Below are 11,387 nucleotides of genomic sequence, written 5' to 3'. Positions count from 1 at the left end.
CAATTTATTTTTACACTACAATCGGCTTTTGCTAAATTCTATTTCATTGTACGATGCGAATACAAGCAATATTTCTGTTATTTAATGAGGAATTTTATGGCGGCAGCATGATCAGGTTCGTGACTCCCTGACATCACAGTGTCGTCACTGCTGCTATAAGAGGCCGGCTGAAGAGGAAGAGCATATCAGAGACCCCCTACCTTCTCTCTGACAGTAGTCTTGAAACAACATGCGTGAAATCGTTCATCTGCAAATTGGACAATGTGGCAACCAGATTGGCTCAAAGGTAATTCAACTGCAACAGTTCTTAGTGCTGAAGTTTAACTAAGAACATTTCTAATGTGTGTTTGACATGCTAATGACAAAGGCTAGTTTTTTTTTTTTTACACCTGCCTTCAACAGAATATTTAAATTGAATATGGGTTATTACATTTATTTTATAATTTAAAAATATTAATTATAATTTTTTTCTTACGACATACTACATGTTGTTCTTTAATTAATGGCGGGAGACAAAGTAGCGTTGAAGACTGGGTGTTCCTGTCACCCGTTCGGGGTAAAGATAAGAGCAATGGTTTGCCGTGTCTGGGTGGGACTAATTTTTTATCACCAGCAACACAAAACAAGAGAGAGGAACTAAAAGATAAAACTGCAAAAGCCAAAACTGTTACTCTTTTACTTTTCATGGAAAAGAGTGTTTATGAATAAAAATTAAAATTAAAATTAAAAATTAAAAATTAAAAATTAAAAATTAAAAATTAAAAATTAAAATTAAAATTAAAATTAAAATTAAAATTAAAATTAAAATTAAAATTAAAATTGATCATTACACATGATAACCCTCTAAACTATGTTTCATTACAGCCACTAAACCTGCCTTTTTTTGCTCCATTTTTCCAGTTTTGGGATGTGATCAGGGAGGAGCATGGGATCAACACCACTGGGCTATATGAAGGAGACTCCAACCTCCAACTAGAGAGAGTCAATGTCTACTTCAATGAAGCCCACGGTACCACATGGATCGGACTTTATAACCATCAGATGTGCTTGACTTTCGAATCTGTCATTTAAATTTCAGGGGGCAGGTATGTGCCCAGGGCCCTTCTGGTTGACCTGGAGCCTGGAACTATGGACAGCGTGAGAGGGAGCCATCTTGGGGCGCTATTCAGACCTGACAACTTCATCCATGGTAAAGTGAAAATCAAGTTTGACTGTCGGCATATCAAACCTCTGACCTGTGGACCATTTTCAGCCCATCATACTGTGATATTGTTTCAGAATTATGACCTAACTTCTCATTGATTATCAACAAACCACAAGTTCCATAATGCAACAGTTGAGGCTTCTGAATCACACATAAGCGCTAAAGCCTAAAATAAAACGTGTGTCAGTTTTAGGAAAATTCTGAGAAAACAATCCACTTACACAGTGTTTCTTTCGCTATTATTTTGTTCCAGTCACAGTTTAGCACCTTAACCAGGCCATTTAGAGGTGAACGTACTGGTACTAGTAGTACAGTCTGGAAGCAGGAAGCATTTGAATTGAAAAAGAACAAACAAGTATTGGAACTGTGAGGGAGAAAGGAATTGTGGATGTAGATCAAATATTTGGGGTGTAAAATTGAACTAATAAGGAAGAGGAGAGAAACGTGAGCGAGCTGGAGAGATAAAAGATACCAGTGGCGTGTGGCGCAGAGATAGACATGATGACTTAACTGTCCGTCTGTACTTCTTCTTCTTCTTTTCCTTTCGGCTTCTCCCTTCAGGGGTCGCCACAGTGGATCATCCTCCTCCATCTCACCCTGTCCTCTGCTTCCTCTTCTCTCAAACCTACAAACCTCATGTCCTCCTTCACCACCTCCATCAATCTCCTCTTTGGCCTTCCTCTCCACCTTCTGCCTGGCAGTTCCAACCTCAACATCTCCCTACCAATGTACTGGCTCTCTCTCCTCTGTACATGTCCAAACCATCTCCATCTAGCCTCTCTGACTTTGTCTCCTAAACACCTGACCACATGTGCTGTCCCTCTGATATGCTGCTTCCTGATCCTGTCCATCCTGCTCACTCCCAGAGAGAACCTCAGCATCTTCATCTCTGCTACCTCCAGCTCTGCCTCCTGTCTTTTCCTCCCCACTGTTTCCAAACTTCTAAAATTGAGTAAAGTACAGTTTTTACCTGGATACCTATGACAAACAAATTCATTGCTCACACATGGTTCACACAGACAAAGCGACACACCAGAACATGGCAATGTTCACTGTTGTGCTGTGAGGTCATGGTCACCACCATGTTTGAGCCTTGACTTTACCCTTCTTCCGTCATCCAGCACAATATGATTCTGGTATTTCATTTTTTTTGTCTACAAATGTCTAACTAGCAGCAGTCAGTGTGAGCATGTATTGCTGGAGTTGTGAGTACCAAATTTTGACAAGCCACCTTCTTGTGAGGACATTTTAGCCTGTCCTCACAAAGTTAGGTTAGAACACCAGTAAAAGTAGTTTATTACAATTGATCGCAAGTTTGGAATTCTGGTGTGGACCAATCTTTGACAACAGACTGATTTTATGAAGACATTTTGCTTTGTGCGGATATTTTGGCTGGGCCATGAGGTGAAAACATTAAAATAGCCAGTTGTTTTGGATGGTTAAGGTGAGAGGCCGGGGAAAGGGTTATGGCAGGTCCTCATAAGGAGAGAGATACAAGTATGTGTGTGGTGTGGGAAGGGAATAGAGGCTTGTTTATCCTACTTTGTGGGACCAATTCTCGACAAAACACCATATGACATTGTGGGGACATTTGGCTGGACCCCACGAGGTTAAGCCTCAATTTGAGGATGAAGACTTAAAAATAACTGGGTCACTATCATTCGGCACAAGTTTGGTTCAGAGTCCAGGTAAAGGTGAGGCATTTCTTTTGGATGGCTAGGTTTAGGGTGAGAGGCTGGGGAAAGGGTTATGTCAATAAGCCTCACAATGTCCCCATAATGATAGAAAAACAAAGAAGTATGTTTGTGTGTACTTCATTTGGTGTCAAGACAACATCTCCAACAAACTACGTGTCATTGAGCAACTGCTTTTGAGCAGTCGCTTGAGGGTGGTGCTGAATCTTTGCCTGTGTGTTCCAGGTAGCTCCGGCGCTGGGAATAACTGGGCCAAGGGCCACTACACTGAAGGAGCTGAGCTGGTGGAGCAGGTGATTGACGGCGTGCGGCACGAGAGCGAGAGCTGCGACTGTCTGCAAGGCTTCCAGCTGGTTCACTCCCTGGGAGGCGGCACCGGATCCGGCATGGGCACCCTCATCATCAACAAGATCAGGGAAGAATATCCAGATCGAATCCTGACCAGCTTCAGCGTAATGCCCTCGCCGAAGGTCTCTGACACGGTGGTGGAGCCGTACAACGCCACACTCTCCGTTCATCAACTCCTGGAGAACACCGATGAGACCTTCTGCATCGACAATGAGGCTCTCTACGACATCTGTTTCCGTACTCTTAAACTGACCACACCCACTTACGGAGACCTCAATCACTTGGTGTCCATGACCATGAGCGGGGTCACAACCTCCCTCAGGTTTCCGGGACAGCTTAACGCAGATCTAAGAAAGCTGGCGGTCAACATGGTCCCCTTCCCTCGCCTTCACTTCTTCATGCCGGGCTTCGCCCCCTTGACGCCGCGTGGCAGCCAGCAGTACCGTGCCCTCACTGTGCCCGAGCTTACTCAGCAGATGTTTGATGCGCGAAATATGATGACGGCCTGTGACCCCAGACGCGGACGGTACCTCACGGTTGCAGGTGTGTTCCGAGGGAAGATGTCCACGAAGGAAGTGGACGAGCAAATGCTGGCCATTCAGCAGAAAAACAGCCACTACTTTGTCGACTGGATCCCTCATAACGTGAAGGTGGCCGTGTGCGACATCCCTCCTCGAGGCCTCAGGATGGCATCCACGTTCATCGGCAACAACACAGCGATCCAGGAGATATTCCGGCGGGTGGGGGAGCAGTTCGCCATGATGTTCAGACGGAAGGCCTTCCTTCACTGGTACACTGGAGAGGGCATGGATGAGATGGAGTTCACCGAGGCGGAGAGCAACCTCAACGACCTGGTGTCAGAGTACCAGCAGTACCAAGACGCCACGGCTGACCTCGAGTCGGGCGCTGAGTACGAAGCAGAAGATGAGGAGGAAGGGCTGCCATTAGCTATGGCAACACTTCAACCTCGGGTCGAAGCCAAACAGGAAACAGAGACAGAAACAACAAAAGAGGAGTAGATGATGGGAGCGGTTCCATTACATGTTTTAATCACGTAGAAATTTTGCAAATCACTTGACACACAAAAATGTCTTGTCAACTACAGCACTTTTCTTTTATCTGCGGCTTTTTAACCATTACATGTTGCAACAAATGTATAAATTGGGTGTTTTTAAAAGATTAAAGGTCAAACATCTTGCCTGTCTTTGAATGCAAGTGACGATGACCAAGTGCCTGAGAATAATGATCGATACTTGAATGTTTCAAAGTGTTACCCGAGAAGCTTGCAAAAAATAATGTTCCCAACTACGTATGGAAAGCGACTCTGATCTTTCACTGCACAACCCAAACTATTTCTTCGGCTTTCATGAGAGGAGGCTTTGTTCTTCATATGCTACAAATGATGATTGTGTACATAGATTCCACCAGTGAATATTTTGATAAAAGAATGTCATACGAAAACATATGAATTCATTTATCTCCTTTTCCAAGAACTGGTAAATACAGTATGTCGACCCTCCAGCATTGATGGACGTGAAGCTGACATCAGCACGTCACATGGTTTCCTGCTGCGGCAAAACTACCCGTGCCATTTGGTCATCTGTGTTGGATGATAAGAGCAAATGAAGTGGAAAAGAGCCAGTACCGTCTCAGTGAAGTCAGAGACACTGAAATTAACCGAGACATGAGTCCACCAAAATTGTTTTGCAGTTGCAATTCTAACTAACTGATGCCACGTGTTGGGAGGTGGACCTGAGTCTGAAAGTTTATTCACACGACTCTGAGTAAAAAGAATCAATTTAACAGAGGGAAGAAGTCCAAAATGAGGTAAAATATACAGGCGGTCCAAGCAGAAAACGCAGAGGCAGATGGGGGCTGGCACTTGGTCAGAGGTTGCCAGTAAAGCACTGGCAACGCTATAAAGACGGGATTATTATCTGTCTGTTTATTAACCTAGAGTGGGAATTTTATACAGAAAATAATATGACAAATTACTCCACATATTCTCTGTCAAATTGCTCGTTTGACAGTTCACAGAATTCCAGTTAAGTACATCAACAAACAATAATTCTGCCTTCTATTTTAGTTCTTTTCACCACTGACCAAAAACTGGTTGGTGTCTTGCTTGTGGAATAATATTATCCTGCAAGGCCATCCATACAACCTGTGTTTAACTTTGGACTGGAGTTAAATCCACGAAGGTTGAAGGGCTGCAGTCAGCGTGAGATAAAGTTAAGCTCTATTTGAATTTAAAGTGCACCAAAGATTGTATCATTTCTATTGTCACGTCAATAGCCATGAAGCATCGATGACGTTTTCAAACTTAACAATATGACAGGCTGTTTGGAGCAAACAGATATTACCTTCCATTGTATATTTGAACTTATTTTTTGTGCAATTACATTTGTGTGAAATATGACCTGTGTCCTTGTTATGTCAGTGTATCTGAGGGCCTCAAGGTTGCAGGGAACTAGCAACCTTCAGCTAAGTTGTGCAACAGCCAAGGTTAAATATATTTTACTGGATTCTAGAAATACTTCATAGCATTGTGCTTAAAGGCGCCCTTTTTCAACATCCACATTATTTTACGACTCAAATCGCACGTGGACATTTATTTCGAAGTGACTCAACGCGGAAGTGCGTCACGCTGCTCATGTGACAGGTCCCTGAAGGGGGTGTGGCTTGTGGCTGTCCGTGGACTCGCCTCGTCTCCTCCAACTCCACTCCAGCGTCTCACACCGGCGACGTCGACAGCACCTTGATCACCCGGAGCCATGAAGATCTGGACATCGGAACACGTTTTCAAGTGAGTTCCTCCTCCAGCCGTTTGCGTTTATGTAACAGTCTGTTACGAGAGCGCGGGCACGGACTCGCTGACTGAGAACGTGCCGGCAGCCGGCAGCGCGGATTATATCCGAACAACTACCTTGGGTCGATCGTCCGACCAACAGATGTGCTGGAAAACGCACATATGCTTCGTTAAAACCCCTCTCACCGTTGAAGTTATGAAGTATAACGTGCTATTAATTCATACAAGACGAAGGCATTCATGTTGCGTAATACGCCGGGCCAGCCCCTCGCGCGCGACCTTTCCTCTAGTTCATGCTGCAGCGTGCTACGTCTCCTCGTGACGTGTGCTCATCTCTATGGTTACCATTCATCGTTGGAAGTTACTAGTGGGATTCGCCATACAGCGCATTTATCTCTCAAAGTTGATTTGGATTTAAAAGGGATGTGTAAACTGGCACTTCGATCGCATAATCGTTTTGATTTTCGAAACTTAACTGACAGTAGGTCGCGCTTACGCCAGCAACATTACATCAATTTTATTTATATTTGCAGTAAATGCGTCTTTTATTGTCGCAAATGTTAAACCACTAATGTTTCACCTGTTAACGAGGGCAGTTCTCACCCATGTAAAGTAAATAAAAAACCTTGAATTCATAAATTCAGACATTTTAAAACTAAATAAATATTAATTTATTTATCATTATTAGGAAATTACTCAACGTAACTTGTAATATATTGCCCTGATTTTCAAGAACCAAAAACTGCTCCATTTGCCGTATGTAAATCCTCCATCATTTATTGTCTTGCATTGAGTGCTCATAAATAATATTAATAATAATAATAATGTCTTTGCATAATTTTTATTTTATTTATGTCGTGGCGCATGATCTGTCAACTACTTCGCTATTGTTTTGTTTCTCTGGTTTTCTCCTCCAGCCACCCATGGGAGACGGTCATCAAGGCAGCTATGCAGAAGTACCCCAACCCCATGAACCCCAGTGTGTTTGGAGTGGATGTGCTGGACAGAGGAATCGACCAACAGGGTCGCCTTCACAGTAAACGACTGCTCAGTACAGAGTGGGGCCTCCCATCGATAGTTAAATCGGTGAGTCACCCTTCTCTGTTGCGTCCTCGCTTATGGGGAGCCACCCACAAAAGGATTGCAGTTGAACCGCTCTGATTTCATGCCTTCCAACTGGGACACAATGTGACCCATCATGACAGAGTCTTGTGAAAGAAGAGGCACGTGGCAGTGGGCTGAAGAGGTCCATCCTTGACGTGAAAGTTCATTTATGACCTGCGTCATTTTAAGACTGGACAGAGGTGCATGCTTTCCTGTCCCCGTGACCTGATGCTGTAAAGTTATCCTGGTCACAAGCGGATGACCTGGCTGCTGACCGGGCCTCCGACGACTCCGTGGCTCAGTGCCACCACTCGTGCTGCACAGAACATTGTAGTGCCATTTTTACCATTGCTGAAATGCAACCCCTGTGATGTAACCCTCCATGAGTGTGTCACCATGGTTGAGGTCAGTGGAACAGACAGGCCTTTTGCAAATCTGTCTGTGTGCCGTCCTTCTTTGACCGCCTGAAATGGAGATAAGAAGGGCTGCAGTCAGCGTGAGATAATGCTCCAGCAACTCTGACACGTTTAAGACGTGTAAGCAGTGTCAGTCAATCACCTGCTGTCATGGTGACCTTTGCTTTGAGATATGGAGGCACAAATACCTTACTTGTTAGAGCAGACTAGCATGTTTGACTCTTCCTTTGATGGCTGTGATTATGCACCAGCTGTAATCTGCTTCCATGATCTTATTCTTTAGCTATCTGAAAGACCTCTCGATACAGAGTGGGTCCTATTTAATTTTTAAATTCTCTGTTGTTTTGAAGAAATAAATTGCAATACAAGTGACGTAGGGTATGAATTTATTTGTAAAAACTATTTTAAGCTAATTTGCTTTTTGGAGACTCAAAAATGTTGCCATGCCATTATTTTATCTAAAAGATAATAGAGGATATTCTTTGTATACACAAAGCCTGTGTTCTTTTTTAAGTGAATTTATTTTCCATTGTTAACTTTAACTGTGAACTGATATTGCAAAGTGCTGATCACCACCGATACTGATCACACAAATTCACTATGAAGGATGAGACCTTCTGTGTACGTGATGTGAGGAAACGAACCATTAAATCAATTTAATTCAGACATGTTTTATATACATCTTCCAAGAAGAAAAAAAGAAAAACCTTGCAGAATGCTGCAACTTTTAATGTGTGATGGGAGACATCACACATGAAATATTTACTTAATGGCTGCTTGGGGGACTCGGAGACAGACATACCTGCGTTTATCAAAGTTTCCGGAACCAGCGTTCTCACTTTCATGAGCCCGGGAAACTCTCCGTGCTCCGTCAAGTGCTCGTCGTTTAAATGGCGTGTTTATTTCATGGCGTCAAAGCCTTTTGACACACTTCCCTGTGCAGCATTTTCCCGTGTATGTGCTGCAGGATGCAAACTTTAAATGACAGATTGAAAGAAGCTCCACAGCAGACATGTTGCTGCTTAGTGAGCAGCAGGGATGGATGAGCGGACGCATCACGACCTGGGGTTTATCAGAGCGCCGGCTGTTACACGTGATCGGTTGTTGCAATCGGCAATGACAGATAGTGATCAGCATTCAGTTGTAAACTCTGTCTTTTATTCTGTCCTCAGATCATCGGTAACACTCGGACGTGTACGTACATCCAGGAACAGTCTGTTGTAGACCCCAAAGAGAAGTCTTTTGAGCTTCAGTCCACAAATGTAAGTGATGTCATAGTGGATTGGGTTTAATAAAATATTGAGACCAAGGGTGGGCAATTCAATGTCATGAGGGGCCATATACTGGAACTGCTGTCAGGGGTCAGTTAACCAAAACCATATGAAAGTATGAAGAAGATGTAGCTACAGGGAAAAAAGTGAATACTGTAAGGGAAAGTAAATAAATATGTTCTCAAAATGTTCTCAAATAATAAATACAGATTTCAGAAGTGTGGTCACGTGGATTATGTGATTATGCAATGCTTAATTGTAATACATTTTATTTTCAGATTTTAACACGTTTGTGAATATTATATAATGAAGAAGTAAATAGTTGTGAGCGAACATGAAAATATGAGAGCATCAAGTTATTTGAGAAGTAACAGAATTACAAAATCTTATTTTAAATGGCAATCCATCGTGACAAAAATGTCGATTTGACCTACCTAGTTTCATATAATCCATGCATGTAATGGAATGGAAAATAAAGGGGAGAAATAGAAGACAGTAAGTCCTTAACCCTTCAACTGTAAATGATAACCTCTAATAAGAAACGGAACTTGTTGTTGCAAAACTTCTAGATGATTGTTTCATAGTGTCACTCTGACGTCATGAAGGCCATATAAGTGTAGGCAACGGGCCGCATGTGGCCCCCGGCCCCGCTTTGCCCAGTTCTGCTTTAACATTGATAGATAGATCTGATCGATTATTCTTAGCAGCTCATTTCACTTCAGATTGTCAGTGAACAAGACAAACCTTTACTTAGCACTGATCTACTATTTCAACCACACCCTGCCGTTTTGAGACTTGTCGGAGCACTCTTGTATGTCTAACATCTTCTCCCGTCTCTTTTCCCTCCTCTGTAGATCACTTTCACAAACCTGGTGTCGGTCGATGAGAGACTAACATACAAGCCTCACCCAGAGGACTCAGATAAGTGAGTTGTCAACTGACTGATGGAAAATAAACAGCTCAGGCTTGGTATTGATTTTCTTTTCTCTGCTCAGAACAATACTCACGCAGGAGGCAATCATCTCAGTCAAAGGTGTCAGTCTGAGCAGCTATCTGGAGGGCGTCATGGCCAGCACCATCTCCTCTAATGCAGGGAAGGTAAGAGAGTCTTTCAGTCCTCAATATGCAGATGTCTGTTTCCTGGTATTTTTGCACTGCATATTCGACACAGCAATAACACCAACGCGGTTTGTTCCAGGGCCGTGAAGCCATGGAGTGGGTCATCAGGCGCTTGAATGTAGAAATCGAGGAGCTGGCTGCTACAGCACGCGGGACCATTCGCACGCCTATGGCAGCGGCAGTCACAGAGAAATGACCTTTTCCATCACCAAACTAAAACTGCACAGTGCCAGCACCCCCTGTCTGTGGTGCTCAGCACAGTTTTCTACATCCCAGGAGCTTCTATCCACCTACTTACCATCTACATTAGATGTGTGTAAAATGCACTTTGCAACTTAAAGGGGATCTATTTTGGGGATGCATCTCAACATGTGGCATTACAGATAAGGGAAAGTTGTAGCTCCACTCTGCGTGTGCTTGAGGGAATTTGATGTTGTCAGACGACCCTCTTTTGACGGCGACTTCTCAAGACAACAAGTGCCAAGAAGAAGATGCCCTTTTCTGATCATTCGTCAATCTGATCAGCCTCTTTAAGACACAAATTGCCAGCGGCTTCTGGTTAAATACCTCAGACTGCCAACAAACGACTCTGTTGCGATGCAGTGAGTGGCTGTGTTTGACAGTGTTTTGCCAGTGGTAGGGATTGAGTGCCATTCCTGACAGGACAGGATCCTGGTGTCAACATTCTACTACCTTCCAGTGGAGGCTGGTGACTCTTATGTTTACAGATGTAAACAAGCCTCGGTAACGAAATGCTTCGCCAAGCACAGTTGACTAATATAAACTGTATTGTTCATATGTTGTTTAAGGTAAGGGATCAAGTTACTTTATTTGTGGTTTGATGAAGAAAAGGCCGTCGTAACTGCATTAATATAACCCCATCTGCATGTAAACGGAGTCAAAAAAACGTATTTAACTGTACTGACATGTGTGTAGACAAGCACAAGCTGCTCATATGGATCATCTATGAATAAGAGAAATGTGAATGGCCCCTGTTAAGATGTTTCTGGAAGGTCTTCTGCTGCATAAAGCAGCGTCATGGTGATAGGGGGAGGGGGGCTGCTTTCTTCCTGTGTTGTGTTACCGGATTATTTATTGGCGCAAAGGACTGCTTGAATGGTTTATAAACACTCATAGTTTGCATTTGGAACTTGTTTTTTTTTTGTGTGTGCCTCTGTAAAAGTAACTATGAAAGCAACTGCTGTATGATAATAAAACGTTGAATTTTGTTTGCTTAAAAAACGCGTCGCCTTTATTAACACTATTTTCTTCACTGGACTACCTCCTTCACCTCAATATGTTGAATGAAATTTGAACGATCATCGATAACGCGTCATATTTTATGTGGTGATATCAGACATGTGCGCCACCTGCTGGTTGGGATGATTTCATTGACGTCACGTCGCACTAACTGCGAGCCAA

General features: G+C 43.3%; 2 protein-coding genes across 3 annotated transcripts; both read left to right on the top strand.

The window, feature by feature from the left end:
* Positions 1-161: 161 nt before the first annotated feature.
* On the top strand, positions 162-4,616 carry tubb1 (tubulin, beta 1 class VI). Of its 2 annotated transcripts, XM_053868385.1 has the most exons (4): positions 162-286; positions 901-1,009; positions 1,079-1,189; positions 3,124-4,616. In XM_053868385.1, the coding sequence occupies exons 1-4, from the start codon at positions 230-232 to the stop codon at positions 4,263-4,265; spliced, it is 1,419 nt and encodes a 472-aa protein (XP_053724360.1). In that variant the 5' UTR covers positions 162-229; the 3' UTR covers positions 4,266-4,616. The 2 variants fall into 2 exon arrangements, with proteins under 2 accessions (XP_053724360.1, XP_053724361.1); XM_053868386.1 differs by lacking the exons at positions 162-286; positions 901-1,009 and having other exon boundaries at positions 1,137-1,189; positions 3,128-4,616.
* Positions 4,617-5,912: 1,296 nt separating this feature from the next.
* On the top strand, positions 5,913-11,181 carry prelid3b (PRELI domain containing 3). The gene is made up of 6 exons (XM_053867978.1): positions 5,913-6,052; positions 6,973-7,141; positions 8,748-8,837; positions 9,701-9,771; positions 9,842-9,944; positions 10,045-11,181. The coding sequence occupies exons 1-6, from the start codon at positions 6,021-6,023 to the stop codon at positions 10,159-10,161; spliced, it is 582 nt and encodes a 193-aa protein (XP_053723953.1). The 5' UTR covers positions 5,913-6,020; the 3' UTR covers positions 10,162-11,181.
* Positions 11,182-11,387: the final 206 nt, after the last annotated feature.

The sequence above is a fragment of the Synchiropus splendidus genome, chromosome 6, assembly GCF_027744825.2.
Source record: "Synchiropus splendidus isolate RoL2022-P1 chromosome 6, RoL_Sspl_1.0, whole genome shotgun sequence".
In the NCBI taxonomy this organism is placed as follows: domain Eukaryota; kingdom Metazoa; phylum Chordata; class Actinopteri; order Syngnathiformes; family Callionymidae; genus Synchiropus; species Synchiropus splendidus.
This window is presented reverse-complemented; position numbering and strand designations above follow the sequence as displayed.

Bases quoted from the DNA above. Each gene is read 5' to 3' on its own strand.
- prelid3b (XM_053867978.1), top strand. From the start codon at position 6,021: ATGAAGATCTGGACATCGGAACACGTTTTCAA. The intron at 6,053-6,972 runs GTGAGTTCCTCC...TTTCTCCTCCAG, and splicing joins ACATCGGAACACGTTTTCAA to CCACCCATGGGAGACGGTCA. The intron at 9,772-9,841 runs GTGAGTTGTCAA...TTCTCTGCTCAG, and splicing joins CACCCAGAGGACTCAGATAA to AACAATACTCACGCAGGAGG.
- tubb1 (XM_053868385.1), top strand. From the start codon at position 230: ATGCGTGAAATCGTTCATCTGCAAATTGGACAATGTGGCAACCAGATT. The intron at 287-900 runs GTAATTCAACTG...CCATTTTTCCAG, and splicing joins GCAACCAGATTGGCTCAAAG to TTTTGGGATGTGATCAGGGA. The intron at 1,190-3,123 runs GTAAAGTGAAAA...TGTGTGTTCCAG, and splicing joins ACCTGACAACTTCATCCATG to GTAGCTCCGGCGCTGGGAAT.